The following is a 19837-nucleotide window of genomic DNA, read 5'->3' as shown; positions in this document are numbered from 1 at the left end:
AGCCTTGGGCCAAGAATTAGCGAATTGGTTTCTATTTCTGGTCCAAACATAGCCAACAGTCTCGGCAAGAGTCTCATGCTGAAGTGGGATCCCTGCCTTCAGATGTGCCGGGAAGGCAATCTGCAAATGTCAGAAAATGCATGTGCTGCCAGCAGGAGCTCTACGGATGACCTTGAGGAGGCAAATGAATGTTCATCACGTGGGCTGCCATACACCGCACCCTCCCAAGGTGTGTGGCTGGAGAATGGGGAGACAATGGCATGACAAACCCTGGGGTCTGAAAAGAAAAGGCAGGCCACTGTGGGTTCGAAATTTGGTGGCTTTTAAAGACTTGTCATCTGAAAGCTGCCCGTGTTTTATGATTTTTTTTCTGATTTTAGTAAAATACCAGTGGTCTTTAACATGGATGTGGGAAATGTGAATTATTTTCTAGACAGAAAGAAAAGAACTGCATCTGGATAGTTGAAATAGAATCAGATAAACATGGGGTATGTCTCTGTAGTCACAGCTTGTAAAGACTCCAGGCTTTTATTGGTGTGTGAGGATCTATTTATACAAGCATGTTTTTTTAACTTCTTTTTTTAAAGCTGAAGGCTTTACTAAAAGAATCCCCTTGCTCTATACTGTAATCATGTTTTATTGTCCTGTCCAGTGGCTATGAATTTTTTTGTGCACTAATGTATAATGCTTTTATATATTAAAGACATCATGATGACATTGTTCAGAGCTTCTTCCTGAATGAGGCAACAGCCGGATCCTTACATATATACTACTTCTTCTTCTAACTGGATGTTTCTGAGGCTTACAAACTCTACATAAAAGGTAGATTTTCCTGGTGTATTGCAACTTAAGTTCCATACTAATCCATCTTTAGTTTTTCTTTTTTATACTAAACATCTAGTGTCTAGATATTTGGGGCTGAGAGTATGGCTCAGTGTAGAGTGCTTGCCTAGTATGTGTAATATCCTGGGTTCAATCCAGAGAGTGAAAAAAAAGAAAAAAAATCAGACATTTCATGGAAGTCTTAATATAAAATTAATCATAAAAATGTTGAATTTCTTCTTTAAGAAGGTTTTCTCCTTTCTGCTGTTTGTATTCTTTTGTGTTTGTGCCAGTTTTATTATAAAAAATATAGAGGGAGGATTGTTTGTTCTTCCCATGGCATCTTCTGTCATTTCTGCATGTCCTTATCAGCCCAGTTTGGAACATCCTCTACGCTTGTACTGTCTGTACAGCCATGGAGTTTAGGCTTCTCCCTACCGTCAGTTTTGGTTTTTACATCACCATTCCCTGTTTTTCCTCCTTTCCCTCCCTCTAAAACCCTTTAATTTGTGCATTTACCTTCATCTTGGGGCAGCTATCTTTACTCCAAAAGACATTACTCTCTTACCATCTCAGGGAATGTCTAAGTTATCTCTTAGGCATTAAATAAAACGCGATTGCCGTTCTTCCTTTCCCGATATGTTTCTGGATGGTCAGAATAATTTGCAAGACACTCCCTATCCCTATCCCCACACTCTAGTCACACACTAACCAAGGATTTATTCAAAGATAGGATACAGTTAAAGCTACCAAAATAGATTCCTGTTCAAGACATGAGACGCAGTACATGTGTATGTTTAATTCTTCTAGAGACTCAATGCAAACGGCAGACTCACTGAATCAAATGGGTCTAACGTTCTAAAAAAAAAAACTTAGATCAGAAAGGGAATTTCAAGGAGTTGGTGGTAAATGACATATTTTTGCCCTTGTGGGATCCTATTCTGTCCTTAAAATAAAGCCTGCTAGTCAATGAGACCAGTTAGCTGCTCCTTCGGAAGAAGGAGTTAGTCTTGCAGAAGACCTGGAGGCAGCAATGAAAAAAACCACACAGCTTTAGTAACTATAAATGATCAATCATAACCTCACTCGCCAAGAAGCCTGTTCACAAAGCAGAGTAACTAAAACACAAAACCAAGCAACCAATCCTGGAATAAAAAGAAGCAACTCGCGAATAATAATAATTAGAATTCTAACTAGTATTCTCAAAAAGATTTGAGAAGATACTTCATCCATAAAACACGAGAAAAGTTGCATGAAAAGAAAATAGACAACAAAATAAACTTTTAAAAATGAAATAATGTGATTACCAAGCAGGGACTTCAATGGAAAGGATGAAAGACAAAGTTAAAGCAGAAAATACTGAAAACAGGATAAAGATCACTACCCTGGCAGGCCCATTATCTGCCTGGTGGGTATTTCTGGAAGAAAGAAAGACCTGAAAACAAGTGACAAATGATCAAGAAGGAGGAGAGGCTGATGCTGACTCTAGACTCCTGTGGCACCGCCCTGTGCGCGTGCCTGCGGCAGGCCGGCACCCAGGTCTCTGTAGCAGGTCTTCTGAAGTGGGCTGGAAAAACTGGGTCTTCTGTGCTTTTGAGGATTTCTATAACTCTTGAGAGATTTGTCGTTTTAAAGAAATGATCTGAAATTTTCTACACATTAAAAGCACCAACTGCACCACCTCAGCCACCACCATTAACACGGCCGTCGTCCTCTCCGCGGACGCCTTCTCCTCCACGCCGCATCTCACCACCATGGCCACCCTCCCTTCCGAGGACACAAACCTCACCACCATGGGACCATCCTGCAGCCATCATTATTTGTCTTGGTTTTGACACAAACACATCACACTTCATTAAATGTGAGTTTAGGAGAAGAGCAGAGTGCAAGCTTTTCTCTTATAAGCAAATAGCACTTATTCAGCAATTAAATCATTTAAACAAGACTGTAGAAGACATGCCTAGCTTACTCGAGTGGTTAGAAGCACTCAGTGATATTCTACTTTTACAACACTATGCATTCCTTATTATGTATCCCAAAGACTGACTCTTGCCCAATATGTGACGAAATTAACTGAGATTACTTTAACTTTAGAAAAGAAGTATTATTTTATTTCTCCAAATTCCATAAAATCAGTCTAAGTTAATGATAATCGGTAATACAAATGTAGAATATCACATAAGTTCTTTATTTATAAAGAGAAAAATACTGTTATCTAGTTTCTTCTTTATATATATATATTTTTTATTTGGAAACAGGGTCTCTTAAGCCAGTGAGGCTGGCTTTGAACCTGCACGATCCTCCTGTCTCTGCCTCCCAAGCGCGGGGATTACAAGCGTGCGCCACCACATCCGGCCGTCTAGTTTCTTAAATGGTGTTGATCATAATAAACTTCTTTTCCCATTTTTTTCCTGCTCTTGCCTTGCTGAAAGTCATTAAGACAGCTGACTAGCGCCGGGCCTTACTAATGTCACTTAGAGTGTTTGAGAGCCCTTGATCCACATGGGCCAGTGGTTTGCTGGCCTCACACAGCTAGTCTTCAGACTGGATTTGCTAATACTATTAAACAGCATCAGCTTAAAGTATATAGGAAGGACTCTTCTGACAATCATCATTAGTCATACATAAATGTATGATCAGCAATGTTTAATGGCATCCTGTTATTTCAGTGTTTATTAGCTCTGTACATATGATTTACAGAGGTTTCAGAAAGAATTCTGATTTTAAAGTTTACTATTTAAAAATATGCAACTTTGACCTGTTTTCATGAACAAGAATAAAAAAAATTATTTAAATACAGGTGGAGATGCCACTGTTTACTTTTTACTCTGGCTAAAAAAGACAGAACTGACCCAAGTGACTGATAAGGTGACTGATAAGGACACAGAACAGTTGGAATTCTCATACAGTCCCATGGGAAATCACAATCTGCAGACACTTTGGAAAATAGTTTGGCAGTTTCTTAAAAAGTTAAACACACTTACGATCCAGCAATTATGCTCCTAGCTATTTACCCAAGTGGAATAAAAATTATGTCTAAACAAGGGTCCTTTAAATGAATATGTATAGATTCATTCATATTTTACTCAGCAGGAAACCACCCAAATGTCCATGAACTGGTGACTTGATAAACTTAGTTCTTCCTTGCAATCAAGTACTGCTCAGCATAAAAAGGAGTAAACTACTTATACATGCAGCAACATGGATGAATATCGAAGCCGTTATACTAAGCAAAGGGAGTCAGATGTGACAGGTTGCATGCCGTACAATTTCTCTTATTTGACATTCTTGAAATGGCAATACAAGAAGGCAGAACACAGATCGGTGGTTGCTAGGAGTGAAGCTGACTGAGGAGGATGTGAGGGGATCATGATGGAACTGACATATATTGATTGAGGCCGGGGTGGTTACATGATTGGATACATTTGTCAAAATTCGTGAGACTATATACCCAAAGAGAAAGTAATTATAGCATATGCAAATTTTACTCAATACATTTAACAAAATAAATTAGTGTGGCAATCTGAAGGTAAACAGAGTTCAAATTGTTTGTTCTTTTTTATTATTTTTTTGCAGTACTGGGGATTTAACCCAGGGGCATATAACCTCTGAGCTATATTCCCAGCCTGATTTTATTCTTTATTTTGGAACAGGGTTTCACTAAGTTGCAAAAGGCCTCACCAAGTTGCTGTGGTTGGCTGTGAACCCGGATCCTCCTAACTCAGCCTCTCAAGTACTAATATTACAAACATACACCAACATGCCCAGCTAAAATGTTTCTTCTATTTATCTAAAGATATACATGAAAGTAAAAATACAAAACAAACAAACAAACAAACAAACAAAACCCCCAGCACTATCCTTGCAGTAGAGATGGATTAACTTCCCTGCCATCTTAGGACGTGGTAAAGTCTACCATGTTACCATGGATACAAGCTATTATTCCCTTGTTATGAGACTTCTGATATTATTCAATTATAACTCACATACAGTGCTGAGGGAAAGTCATCTAAAGGTTTTTCGCGTTTAGGAACCCTGCCCATAATGTTTTCTTCATGAACACATGAGAAATAGTGTGATGTAAGTGAACATATCCTTAGGGAATTAGAAGAAATGTTTTGGCTAAATTTGAAGGAAATTCTAAAAATTGTCTGTTTGTTATAAGGTCATTAAGGCTCTTTATTTTGTTTTGTTTGCTACAGAAACAATTTCCCAAATGTGAAGAAATTGAGGAAATGATAACATGTGGGAGGTATTTTAGTTTGGATCTTAAATATCCCCCAAGGGCTCCTTGGCTAAATGCTTAGTCCAGCTTATGGAGCTATTGGGAGCTGGAAGAGTCTTTGAGATGGGGGCTTAGTGGGAAGAAGTCAGGTAATTGGGAATGTGTCTTTGAAGGGAATTCTGGGACTCTAGCCCCTTTCTCACACCCCCCTCCTTTTTTCCGGGTCTGGGGATGGAACCGAGGAGTATTCTATCTCCAAGCTACATCTCCAGCCCTATTTTTTATTCTTTATTTTGAAGCAAGGTCTCACTGAGTTGCAGAGGGCTTCACTAAGTAGCTGAGGCTGTGCGTGAATGGTGATCCTCACGTCTCAGCCTCTGGAATGCTGGGATTACAAGCGTGCATCACCATGCCCGGCTGTCCCTCCCCTTTGTTTCCTGCCTGCCATGAAGAGAGTAGCTTTGCTCCACCAGGCGCTCTTGCCATGATGTGCAGCCTTTGCCACAGGCCTAAAAGCAACAGAACCTACTGACCATGACCATGTGCTGAAACCTCTGCAACCAGGAGCTGCAAGAAGCCTTTCCTTCTTGTCAGTTTGTTAGCACTGAACACAGGAGGGGAGCCCCTCCTCTCCTCGTCAACTGTCCTGTGAAACCACAGTTTCCTAATTGGAGGGTGACAGACTGAGAGTAGGCTTTAAAAGCAGAATTCTTACCAGTGGGCTCCAAATGAACAAGTTGTGACAATCTATTCACACATGACAGGGTATGGTGGAAGGATGTCTCTTGAAACACCCTGGTATTTTAAAGCTAGATTAAAGGTGTGTTTTCACAGAGGCAGAAGTGTACCCACATAACAGCCAGTCTAAAGGGAAGCCACAGCTGGTGGCAGGACCTGAGTGTGTCTCTGTGCTGAGGGAGGCCCTGCACACACCAAGGTCAGCTCTCACCACTCCCTGCCTTTTTCTTCAGGAAACAGGGTCTCATGGAAACCAGAGCCCCAGAAGCACCAAGCCAGCTCTTGCCTCTGTCCACCTATTCTTCCATTTCATGAATGCATTCTGTTTACCATAGCTGTCATGGATTGCTCTGTGACACCATCCCTTCCATCTACTGAAGCTCTAACCCTCTGACCACCGGGTGTGATGTTACTTGGGAAAAGGATCATTGCAGAGATAATTAGCTGAGCTGAAGTCATACTGGAGTAGGGTGGACTTCTAACCCTATACAAGCTGGGTTCTTATAAAACTCAGAAATTTGGACATATGCACCCAGGAAGAATGTCATGTGAAAATAAAAGCAGACAGCAGGGAGATGTAATTACAAACTGAAGAAGGCCAGAGATTGCCAGCAATCCACCAGCAGCTGGAAGGGACAGGGGACACATTTCTGCTTAACAGGCTCTATGGGAGCCAGCCCTGTTGATACCTAGATCTTGAACTTACAGCCTTTGAAACTGTGAGACAACAAATTTTTGTTGTTGAAACCAAACCAAAATGTAACTCATAAACAAAAACCTATTTTAAATTGTGTTTCATCCTGAGAAGGAGATTCTGAAAATGTCTGAGAAGCTCCATCAGTGGCATCCCTCCTTTAGGGCTGTGGTTTGTCACACTGCCCTGTGGACCAGGCTCCAGGCTCCCCCTGCCAAAACCTCACTGTCTGTCTCCCTGACTGAGCATGCACCCTTCCCTCCTCTGACTTCTTTTAAATCCTCAATGGCCTTAAAGGTTTTACTCCTTTTAAAGCAACTGGAGTAATCTTATCTGGAGGAAAAGAGGGTCTGTTGTTTGAAGCATGACAGCACCTTGTGGGCCATGTCTGGCCTCATGTTCTTTGGTGAAATCGACAGATTCTCATCCTGGCAAGGCCCCCCGGCCACACCCCATGTTGGGGCATATGGACAACCCCAGGAGTCTCACGCAGCAGCTGCTACATCGATTTCCAAGTGCAGAGACCTGCACAATGACTGTAATGACATTTTCCTGGCTGGCTCTGACCTCTGAATCTCACAGATGAGTCTAACACACACTGTGAACATCAACCAGTTAGGACTCAAAGCCAAGACTTAAAAATTGCTTTAAAATGGCAAGAGAGCCGGGCGTGGTGGCGCACGCTTGTAATCCCCGCGCTTGGGAGGCAGAGACCGGAGGATCGCGCTGGTTCGGAGCCAGCCTCGCTGGCTTAAGAGACCCTGTTTCCACATAAAGTTAAAAAATAGGTCTGGGAGTGTAGCCCGTGGGAGTGTATCCCGGAGGTAGAAGGGCTTCCAGGAACCCCAGTACCACACACACAAAAATAAAATAAAATAAAATAAAATGGCAAGAGATGTTTAAGACATAATTTCTGTGACCTGGCTATTAACTTGCTTACTTCCCAATCTATGATTCTTTTTTTTAATATCTTTACCCTTTCAATTATTTTTCCTTGTTTGGTTCATGTTTCTGTGGTAGTAATTTCTAATCACTAAAACATTTTTGTAGGCAATTCAATTTCCTGGTCTTAAAAAACAATCAATAATGGGAGAATTTTTTTTTTCTGGTACTGGAGATGGAATCCAGGGACATTCTACCTCTGAGCTACACCTTAGTCTTTTTATTTTTTGAAACATGGTCTCACTGAGTTGAGTTGCGAGTTGTGGAGGGCCTCGCTAAGTAGCTGAGGCTGTCTGTGAACTGCCATCCTCTAGTCTCTGCCTCCCAACTGCTGGGATTACAAGAATGCGCCACTACGCCCAGCTGAGAATTTTTTCAAAAATACTATTTACTATATATTTTAACTCCCTATCATTCTACTTATATTTTTCTTGTCTAAACCAAAATAATACTGTTTTTCCACGTGCGGTGGCACATGCTTGTAATCCCAGGATTTGGGAGCCTGAGACAGAAGGATCGCGGTTTGCGGCCAGCCTCAGCTACTGATTGAGGCCCTTCACAACTCACTGAGACCTTGATTCAAATTAAAGAATTAAAAAAAAAATAGGACTGGTGTGTAGCTCGGAGGTAGAATGTCCCTTGGTTCTATCCCCAGTACTGGCATTAATAATAATAATAATAATAATAATAATAATAAAATAATGCTTTGAAAATGATTGGTTGAGTTTATCTATTACGGGGGATAATTAAAAAAAAAAACCCATGTGTGATGATCACAGTACATTCTCTCTTACTCTAAGTGACTCAAAGGCCCAAATTTCTTAAAATAATCATGTATTAATTGATGTTTTCTGATAAAAATCCTCACTATGAATCTTTGATTTCTATTTCCTCGCTGCCCTACCTCAGGTTTTCCTCTCTCTGTGACATCTTACTTCCCACAGTGTATGTTCCTTTTTCCTCCTCTAAATCCCACAGCTTCCACCTCCTTTTTTACAACTGCCGTCCATGAACAGCTTTAGAACTTGGACACCGGGCTGAAGTCTGGCACTCTCCAAGGAAAGCATAGTGGCTGCCCCTTTTCCAGTTACCTAGCTCCACCCACTCCATCACCAAACATATCTGACCTCTGTCTAGACCCTAAGCACAATCCGGAAGTGAGAACAGTGAAGTTCGCATTTATATCGATCTTTAAGCAAACAAACAAAACCCTACTTTTATAAAAAACTGTGCTCCGAGATTATGAAATACTTGTGTTATGATTTGCAAAGATGTGCTGACCATTTACCATAAGGCTATGTTTCACGTACAATCTTCCAACCTCCTATACTCTCTTCCTTTCATTTCTACCATCAGGATATATTTCCTCAATATACTTCTCTAGCACAGCTCTTCTCTACCTTTGTGCAAACTGTCCCAGCACTTTCTTTTCCTATAAACTTGGCATTTTGGTTGCTGTTTCTCCTACTTCACCCTTTCTAGCAGATAGCTGTCATTTATTTCCCATTAAAAACACAAAGTCCTTTCTTTCAAAATAAATAAATAAATAAATAAATAAATAAATAAATAAACAAGCAAATAAATAAATGAAATGCACGGGCCTCATACCTGCTGCATGCCCTGCATGGTCTGCTGCAGGAACTGTAGCTGCTGGTCCTTGGTGAGGCTTTCTTCTGTTCGAAAAAGCTGTTCTTTTTCTTGTTTCAGCAGCTCCACCTCATTCCTGTAGGCATCCAGCTGCCAACGGAGACTGTCATTCTCCTCTTTAAGAGCATAGGCTTGAGCAGCCAGGGCTGAAGGACAAACAGAAAGAGTCCATCCAAGTGAGTTACCTTCTTGCTTAGCTTGAGGAGACCTCTGGAGCGAAAGGGAGCTCCTCACCTAAATTCCTAATATTCACATGGCACCAGCTCAGAAACAAAACCTAAATGCCTTGCCCGGGGGTCTTTATTTTGAGCTGATATGCATCAGTTCTTTTGCAATTTTTTGTTTTTGCAGTGCTAAGAATAGAACCCAGGGCTTTGCACAGACCAGGCAAGCTTTCCACCACTGAATATCCCCAACCCTTCTTTTGGATTTTTGGTCTCTGCTACTTATACTGTCTTAAGTGAGAGCTTCTTCAAGACACAGGATTCATCACTTTCTAATTCTCCTCTCGACCTGTTGCCTGATTTTCCTCCCATCCCTAAACATCCTCAAACTAGACTGTTGCTTGGTGATGAGGATATTTAAATTCCCAGGCAATGATCATATCTACTACATTATTGTGGTCTCTCATTCTACGGTATTGCTTAGCTCCTTGGAGTGCTGCTTTCTTTCAAACAATCAGCAGTTCCCTTCCACAGGTTGAGGCATGCAGCGGCCTCCCAGGGGAGAGACGAGTTTGTATGCACACCATTCCTTCCTGCTCGATTGCTGGGACAAATTGCCCAAATTGTTTTCTCTAACTCCTATCAGAATGGTAACCTACTTCCATCTGTTTCACCAACAGATTAAAACTCTTTCCCTGCAGAGCTGAGGGGCTGTTCTCCTCCTCCTCTCCGAAACCCAAAATTCCCTATGTGTAGAATCAGACTTTGTTCACCTCTCCATCTCACTAAGGAGCCAAGACAGTTCACTCAGAGTCTTACATGTCTCAAGGCTTCAGAAACCACCAAAACCCCAAAAGAAAACAAACAAACAAAAAAAACAAGTGGCACAAAATGAAGGTTGAAGATAATTCATTTCTAAGGTGTCCGCCTTCTCACTCTGCCACCTCTCCAGTGACAACAGTGGTTCACTGAGCACTGCTAGGGAACCCAGTACTCGGCCAAGGGCTTCACAACTAACATACTTGATCTCCCATCAAACTTAGGATGCAGGTGCTCTGATCCCTGTTTTTACAGATGGAGGCACAGAGAGGCAACTTGTTTGGTCTCACTGGGTAAGCACTAGACACAGCCTCAAACCCAGGCCATCAGCACCAGGGCCTCTCCTCCACCTGTGTGCTCTGGCAGTCAATGTGGGTTGTTTTTACCAACTGTTCACAGTCTCCTGCCCCCACCTCATTATCCTTCTTTCCCTTCACACAATTCCACTTTGGTAAGTAAGAAAAAAGTGAAAGAAGATTAGAAAAGCTGTTACCAGAAACTTGCTAGGCTTACCTCCTGGTACTCAAGGGCAGGCCATTGACACCAGGCTCCTGACACAGGTTTATTTCAACACACGCCCCTGCTGCCCCCATCCCCATGGGCCTCCAGGTAATTCCATCCTCACATTGATGTGCAAGGATCACAGAGCTTTAAGGAAGTGCTCTAGACCTCAGCGAATCCTCTCCACAAATATCAAACATCAAATTACATTACTAATGGTTTTACAGTTAAGTGTTTTGTGCTATGCCACTTTGCAAAATGATAATCTGTGTATAGTGCACACTGAAATACTAATCAAACAGAACATGCAATTAACTAGAAAAGTCCCTACCTCAAGCCATCAGGGATCAATTAGTCAGAAAGCATTTATTGCATCCTTCCCTAGGCCCAGGTCTGTCTGGGAATCCTGGATTACAAAAAGAGGCAGAATATGTCTCTTCTCACAAGGAACTTAAAATCTAATGGAAACTAACACATTTAAAAAGAAATCGAAGCATTCCGAGGAAGAAAGAGCAGCGTGATGAGTGACCGACAGTAGGTACTCAGTAAACGATGCTGGATGTATAGGTGAGCAGTTGTTTTTGTCAACATACATGAGAAAGTAATACATTCCATAGGCGTTTAGAGAAGAGAAAGAAAAATGCAGATTGGATAAACAGAGAGATTTGAAGTATTAAAAAAAACTCAAGAACTGGGGAAGGATGGCTCAGTCGGGAGCAAGATCATAAGTAAAAGCCCAGAGATGAGAATTAAAGACAGAGTAATGAGGACAGGAAGCAGAGAAGCTTGACCCATAAGGCAAGTGCCTGGCTGGAAGCAGAGAGAGGTGGGCGAGCAGTGCCGGGGGCCCAGAGAAGATGGGGAGGTAGGCTCAATGGGGCGGCCAACTGAGAACCGAAGGTGCTTGGGGTAGTGGAAGCACAAGATGAAATTGGTGATTTAGGAAGATGAGTTTGGCAATGGTGCGTGGAATGAACAGGAGGCTGAAGAGAATGAATAAGGGAAATTTTATTTGGTGTAGATGGGCGTGCACAACCAAGGAGCAGCCAATTTTACAGTTTTCAGGGGCATTATGAAATCAGAAATAACCCAGGGCATTCCTGGGAGCAGGAGCTAGTACTTTTTAACATTGTGCAACCCAACTTCAAATCCTGTCCACACCCTGAGACACCAGCTCCTGACAACTCAGTTCACCAACCCAACAGAAAATAGCTAGGAGGCATCCGCTGAAAGAGGGATGTTGTTAATAGGGCAAAATCACAGAAAATGCAAATGATGAAAAAAGTGTTGGCACTACACAAGCACATTACTACATTTAGTAGCATTCAAAGACACTTAAGTCATTTCCTTAGGAAGCTCTATTTGGCCCTTTTTCAATTCAGAGTGGCATTTTTATTATCATAACTGATAGCAGGTGTTTGTAGGAAATCGATTAGTATGCAGGGATGGAAATTACATTTTCCAAATGAATTGCATAGTCTGCAAGATATGCTGAAATCTGTGTAGCAAAATGCAAGCAGCTATAAAGCATGTGCCAGCGGCATTATTTAAATAAATTATCTGAACATAAATACATATAGGAAAGTGCACCATCCATTATTTTAGGGACTCTTATAAGCCTATGGAATGGCAAGGCTCAGTGTTCAGCCAAATGACCACTGAGCCTGCCAAGTGGGATATAAGGCTGTTTGCATTCCTGGAATAAGAATGCAGGATTATTACATTAAAAAAGAAAGAGAGGAAGGAAAGAAAAGAAAGAACAACTGCATTTCTCTCCCAACCCCCCCTCCCCAATCAATACCAGAGACAACCCTGTCATCATTTTTATAATTGGGGTATTAACTGACTTACATTCCTGATTAAATAATTTCAAGGTTGATATTTAAAAAAAAATCTTGGTCATTCATGTGGCAGCAAAGGGGTTATCTCTTTAAGGGTGAGAAGTCACATATTGACTCCACTTAACTTTAGGCCACCTGTTTGTAAACATTAGTCAGCATCCTGCTGCCTGCTTCTGCCCCTCAGACAAGGCCACCTGCAAGAGGCTACATTATGTTTTGGGTTTTTTTTTTTTTTTGGCTCAACTCTAACAGGAAAAAATAAAACTCCTAATAATTTCTGACTTCATGTGATTTCTGTGTGTTAAAAATTCAGAAACTTGAAAGATCAACTCTTATTTTCCCCTCTTTTTCTCTTTATTCCTCTCTCTTCCCTCCACAGGAGTACCAAAATAAACATTTTGATAAATATGTCATCAAGCCTCCATGACAAAATTTACCCTTAAAAACTGAACAAGAAATTCACTCTTCAGATAAGTAGTAGGATTAAAAATAAACTCACTTTATATTATCTTTGGGTCAGAATCTCTAAGGAATGCACTTGGTCCAATAAATGGAATATTTAGCTAAAAGACAACATGAGTAGATTACCAATTTTCAATTGAGAAAGGAATGCAATTAGACATTCTAAACGTAAACTATACTATACATAATTAAATCTTCCTTTAGTGATTTTAATAACACTGCTGAATCTAGTGGTGTCTCTGGTAATAATCAATTACTTCGCCAACCAACCATTTATTGAGAAATGATTGCAAAGAGCTCTGGCATATACAAGAAAGATAAAGGCAATTATAGTTATGTATTTACACTTGCTCAGTACTTTAGAAAAATTCTGGATTTTATAACTTTCTGATTTAAAAGCGAAATAACACCTGGGTTCCATCCCCAGTACCACAAAAAAGTAAAATAAAAAAATTTGGAAAATTTGCCAGATAAAATTAGTACATTAAAAAATTAACCAGTAAAGTTATCAAAGTAACACTAGTATATGAAAATTAACCCAAATAGTAAATTGCACTGAAGAAAAAGTTCAAAGGTATTATGTAGCATCTTGTTGTATTCTTTACTAGTATCTATAAGCCATTATTCTTTACATTAATTATGGTCAATGTGACCTCCTCCTCCATCTACTATATTACTTACTGTGTTTCCATGGGAACAGATAATGGCATGCTTAACTTCTTTAAGTAAATAATCTGGCGAAAGCCTTGAAATCTCTCTCTTACCAGCCTGAGCCAGACTCAGAAAAATAATTAGCAATACAAGAAAAATGTAAGTTATTTTGGGTTATGTCCCAGTAAGCTGACAATATGCTAATATCTTTTTCATGCTCAGGCAAAATGTAACTAAATAATAAAACACTTTTAACATATTGTTGCTAGCAATATCTGGATTTTTCCAGAACTGTTAGTCTTTGTGTCTTTGGGGAATGCTGTGTTTAACATTCTCCCCCTACTTTGCCAGATGTCTCCTAGAATACTGGGAAGATGCTATATTTCTTTCCCACGTGTAAAGAAAGTCATATTGAAATATCATTGGCCGCTGCCCAGGTAGGCAATTGTACTGACAGATCTAGAACACAGGAGGATGGGCTCAACGGCTGAAAGATACACCCCACGATATCTGAGAGCCTTCCAGGGCCCCCTCTTCTGCCACTACTGCACCTTCTATGAAACAGAACTGTAGTTATAGCCCAGTGACTTGGGGACTCTCTCGAGGATCCACCTGTTTCCTGAATTCTCAACGTTCTCTTGGGATGCCTGGGCTCTCCAAGTGCTGTTCTGCGGGAGAGACATGCTGTGCATCCAAACTCATGCTTCTCTGCATGATGTGCCGTTACTCCTGAGAGGTGACAGTCCAAGGGGTGGCCAAGTGACTAGTTCTCACTATCAAGAGTGGGGAGGAGTGAAGTGTAATTCCATCCAGGGTTTCTTACTCTGACTCTTGAGAGTTCCTGCTACTGACTTGAGTCTTTGAGTCACCACATCAAGGAAAGGGGCCTTGGACTGTTCTGTGGCTCGGGAACAAATGCTATGTGTGTGTGTGTGTGGGGGGGTACTGGGGAAGAAACCAGAGGCATTCTACCTCCGAGCTACACCCCCAGCCCTAATTTTTATCCTTTATTTTGAAACAGAGTCTCACTTAATTGCAAAGGGCCTCACTAAGTAGCTGAGGCTCTGTGAACCATGATCCTCCTGTCTCAGCCTCCCAAATGCTGGGATTACAAGTGTGTGCCACCACACCCAGCTCAAATGCTCTTTTTTAAAATTATTGGTTAAGCCACTGATAATTTGGGATTGAAGTAAACAGCTACTGGCGTTACTCAAATACAATGTACTTCAGACAATGGCCTGCATCAAAATCTCCTGGAGGGCAGACTAAAACACATATCCAGGCTCCACACTCAGGGTTTCCAGCTCCAGGTGTCTAAGATGAAGCCTGAGCATCAGTATTCCTCCAAGTACCCAGGTGATGCTGGTTCTGGTGCCAGGACTGCATTTGAGAATCTGTTTGTTGCATCTCCTGGTCCCTCATCGGGTTTGGTCAGGTTGTTGGGCAAACCCTTTTTAAGATACAAGAAGCCAGGTGTACCTCTTGTCATCCTGGTTTTATTTTGTGGCTTATTTTGTATGTAGTGCAGCTCCCTGCTCTCTGTACCTGTAAAAGCAATCTTGTACCACTGCTGTGCCCGGGACCCTGACCTAGCCTTGCCCAATTCCCTCAGCACCTCCTGACAGGGTTAGTGGAAAGTTTGGGCAAAAGGCACAGGCACCACTGCTTTCCTCCCACAACTCTTCCTAAAACAGTAGTCGAACTTAAATAGTGGTAGTAATAATAATGATCTCTTATGTGTCAGACCATGGGATAAGTGTATCATTTACACAATCTCCATCTCCTTTCCCCCTTAAGGAAACATGGCACAAAAATATGATTATTACTCCTATTTTACAGGTAAAGGAACTCAGTATCAGAGAGACAGAGGTAGCTCGGCTGGGCTGAGGTCCAGGGTGTGACTCCAGAATCACATTTTGTGCCATAATGCCATTGGGTGGCCAAGGTGCACATGTGAGCTATGGCATGAGGAGAGAGGAAACCAGGGATCCTTCTGTGGTGGCTGGTTTGTTCCTAATACAAGTAAAACATTCTATATCTTGCTCTGTTTGGGAAGGTTCTGGTAGAGAGAGGCTCTGCTATGAAAGTAGAGAGGACCATTCAATTTAAAAATAAACACATGTGTTTTTTGCAGGGCAAATTTGGAGGTTACTCATGGGGAAGTGAAACTCACCCTTGGAAGTCTGGATGCCTGAGTTGAGGCACTTGGGATCTTTTTTCCTGACTGTTGTCTTCTGAGATGGCATCAGTGATACCCACTAATCCCTGAGCCCCTCATACTGATCTCGGGACTTCCCCAAAACCAAGGTAGAACATCACCCATCCATTGGAGTTCATCTACAAGATGCTTTTATAAGTATCTGTGCTTTAAGTTAAAAGGTGGCAGAAACCCTTCTTCCTGGAGCTCTGACCTCCCACAGAGCTGATGAGGGCCAGAGACAAGGGCCAGCCCCACCATAGAAGACTAAATGAAGGACCTGGGTACTAGGGACTCCATGCCTCTAGCGGCAGGGCACAGAGCTGGAGGGCACTGTGGGATATTCGCTCAACAGCCAGTCTTCCACTATATCATCTCCTTTAATGCCAACAAAGTACAATTGATCTGCTTTTCAGTAACACCTGTATCCCACTGAAGCAGCAATCTTCCCTCAAATTGCTCATGGAAATTTTTTTCTGCTACATTTTTGCAGGATTATTATTATTACAACTTAGCATTGACATAACATTTTATGTTTGTGGTGTGTATTATAGCCTGCACATTAGCTATTATTAGGGAGAGCCAAACAGACACACAAGGCACTGTCTATTTCCATCTTTGTGTGAGGCTCATGGAATAAGGGTAATTTGGAGAGTGCAGGTAAGCTACAGCCTGTTATTATAACGGCTGCGATGGGAGTCTGGAGGCATGACCGGCAGCAAGTGACTCAGAAAAAAAACTCCCCTGTCCCTCCCCCGACCTGGCTCTTCCTAATGAAGTTGTCTGCACCAGGGGCAGGCCTGTGAGGTGCAGCAGGGCTCCTGACACTGCAGAGATCCACACTGTGCTGGATCGTGTTACTACATGTATTGTTATCCTCTGATACCCTTCTACTCCGAAGCGGCCCCATTTTCCTCAGAGAAAAATAAGCAAAAGAAAGAGGCACGCTCACATCTTCCAATAGCGGGCCAGGTCTCTCATTTCAAACCCAGAAGGATGCAGTCAGGTGCAGGATGTCTGTAGAGTTCTCAGGGAGACAGGGTGCTCTATACTCCTGCCCAGCCCACAAGAACAGCTGCAGATATGGGGCCAGCTCTCCCCACACTGGGGAGGCAGAGGCAGTGGGAGAGAGCAGAGGCAGCACTGGCTACCAGGTGGGAGAACTGTTTCCAAGCAGGTGGAGCCTCCCACATGGCTCCCACGTGGAGAAGCGAGAGAGTAGTCCTTGGGGAACTACCTTAACAAGGACCCAGCATGCTTGTTTTCTTTACTTTTAAATCCCTATTTTGATTTTTCTGCCCTAGGACTACTATTTTTCTACCATCTGAGGATTTAAAGATTTTTAGGACAATCAGCCTTAGCTAGACCAAGAGAGAGCACAAACCGACCCTGGCCTTGGCACATGGTCTGCCCTGGGCCACGGCTGGGGAGCACCCCTCACCTTGCAGAATGGCTTCCTTAGCCTTTGGGGACTGGATTCCCATTTCCTAGTGATTTTCTAACTTTCTTGCAGTCTTGTCTTTAACTATAGTTTATGGACCTGCTTTCATTCATTTTTCCCAGTGGCTTTTCTGTTACAGACCTTCTCTCCAGATTGTACCCATCCAATGTTCCAAAGTGGCCTTCGGGGCTTCTCTTCCTTTGGCTGGGGCTTTCTTGCATTTCATGCATCTGCCCACCTGTTCCACCCCGAATGCTACTTACTGCCTCTCTTCTGAGGATATTGCGACTGAATGCTTTCATAAATCCTCCAGGCTAGGTCTCCAAAGTACATTGTTCTGATCTACTTGGATGTCATCATGTATTACTTCGCTGTGCCATATTTCTGCCATGACAGGTTTGCGGCTTGCACCCAGGAGAAACCAAGTGGAACCTCTGTCACTGATGGCCCTGGGCTGGGGCCCTCGGGCCAGCTCCTTGCTGCAGGAAAGGGGCCCCTCCTGTGTGCAGGGGCTCCTGCTCCAGCCACTGCGTGCCAAAGGCTTTTCTCCTTGGCGAATGCCAACATACCTGCTTTTCTCTCTCCCCACTGATGGATGAATAAAAGAGTTTCTGGTTGTTGTTTTAGAGTCAGAGGAATACAGTAATATTAGCCTTACATTACATTTCTGGGCTACATTACTTTCCCCACCCAAGCAACTTTTTTCTAGGTAACCAGAGGACACGCCCCGTGCATCTGGGACAGACCTATTGAGGACAGTTCTTCACCTGGCTCGCCCATGCTGCCCTTGAAGTACTTCCCTTTCAATTTCCCTTTCTTTGGTCCTTTACTATTGCCTCTGTGGGTCACTTCCTGCCCACTGCATTGTTTCTTCTTTTACTTCTTTCTTATATATTCTCATTCTCACATTTCAGCACCACTACCTGTTGCCGACAGCCATCAACCCTCATGCTACAGACCAGTTTTCCATCCTGTGTGCATCAGAAGCACCTGGGAAGCATTTTAATAGCATGCCCAGTAATTGACCCCAGGGCCCTGGCATTTGTAGGGTTCTCCAGGTGATCACCATACGCAGCCAGGCTGTGAGTCACCCCTTAACCCATTCTGTTATCGCTCACTAGTATTAGTCTTCCACATTACCGCTGTTATCTGGTATTTGCAAAATGCCACCAAATCCCTTCTTCCAACCTCATGAAGGAATTCAAACCAGGAACTTTATGTTACTGCTAAGAGAGGTGAACTTTGGAGAAGGGACACCATTAACCTAGATGCTAGAAAAATCACTAAGATACTTCTAGGAGCGTCTGATTTGGTTAGGCCTCTCTTCAGGGACTCTAAACGCTTCTGCTGAAGACACCAGTTCTCCTGTAGGCTCTTTCTCAGGGTCATCCTCATGCTTACATGACCCAGATGGCCCTTTGTTTAGAAGAGAGCAGCCAGGTGAGGGTGGCAGCCCTCAGGCAGGCCCAAAGAGTAGGAAGATATGACAGTATGCAAAGATATATCTTCAAAACCCTTGACGTTTAACCCATGCATACAGCTTCAGTTCACATTCTTCCACCAGACACATCTCCTTAGGACTTCTTTTTATCCCCAAAGTTTGAGTGCCTCAAAACCGAGCCTCAGTGAATTCGTCATCTGTCTTCTCTGAGTCCTTGAGCAGGGAGGTCCACACATTTTATAAACTATCTAGATGGCTAAATTATAGCATTCTTTTCCCTTGGAAGAGATTCTTCAGACATTAAAACCCACTTCATATTGAACATAACCTTTCTCATATCACCACAAAAAAACAGTTTTTGCTTTGCTCATTAAAACGATTTGTTTTGAGTTTCTGATAAGTCTAATTTTTTAGGTAACAATATTTTATTCTTACCAGCAACTCCTTACAAAGCCCCGCAAGTGCTGAGGCACCAGTTAAGCTCTATTAATCAGACACTAAATGCTTTTAAACAGCTCTACCTCTTTTTCTAATTGAGAAATAGAGCTGTTTAGGCAAGTTTATGAGGTGACCTTGATTAAATTAAAGAGGTCAGGTTTGGAACAGACTTCAAACCCATATTCAATGATTTTTAAAAAATGACTTCCTTCCAATTAAGCAGGAATTAGCATGAAATATTTTGTTTCTGAAAGGTTAAAGGAATTCCTCTGAGAAGGCAGCTCTCTTGTTACTAGCTTTTTATTGAACATGAGAGAGAAAGTGCTATGGATAGTTTTATGGAGAATGCTTTGTTAACACGAAGCTGACAATACGGCATCAATTATCATATTCCTTAGGAGCCTAAATGTCATATAGAAGGGGCAAAAAGTCCAATTTAAATGTTAATTTCAATTCCAAAAGCTCAAAGACCTGACAACTTTCAATTGCTCAAAAAAGAAAAAAAAAACATAAGAATAAAAGAAAAGAAAAAAAGATATACTTTCCTCTGAAGTAATTTCACCCTAGTTTTAGTTTCAAATGTCACCTTACTTATTTCTGAATTCTTCTCTTGGTTGCATCCCTTCCCTTGTCATATTCCCAGAGGTTTCAATGACTTGAAAGGACATCTTATTCTTCAGGCCTTAAAGAATCACACATCAAGTCTCTGATATGTAATTAGGGAAACAGGATTCCACAAAGGAGTGGGGGACCAGACGCATGTTGCATTTTGGGAATGACTGGGAGTTTCTAAGCAGCAGTGGTCCTAGGAGAA

General features: G+C 42.1%; 1 protein-coding gene across 2 annotated transcripts in view; it reads right to left on the bottom strand.

Moving 5' to 3' along the window:
- ENOX1 (ecto-NOX disulfide-thiol exchanger 1) overlaps positions 1-19837 on the bottom strand; it is a gene marked incomplete at both ends in the record, with an annotated part of 265269 nt that overhangs the window by 110057 nt on the left and 135375 nt on the right. The window contains one exon of one of the 2 annotated variants that reach the window (XM_080719975.1): positions 9030-9214. In XM_080719975.1, the coding sequence (XP_080576101.1) occupies positions 9030-9214 (185 nt within the window). Of the gene's footprint in view, positions 1-9029; positions 9266-19837 lie in introns of both variants that reach the window. The other variant, XM_080719976.1, reaches the window with a different exon arrangement.

Source organism: Muscardinus avellanarius (genome assembly GCF_963383645.1).
Source record: "Muscardinus avellanarius genome assembly, chromosome: 2".
Taxonomy (NCBI): Eukaryota; Metazoa; Chordata; class Mammalia; order Rodentia; family Gliridae; genus Muscardinus; species Muscardinus avellanarius.
Note: the sequence above shows the minus strand (reverse complement) of the source record. Positions and strands in the feature narration are given on the sequence as shown.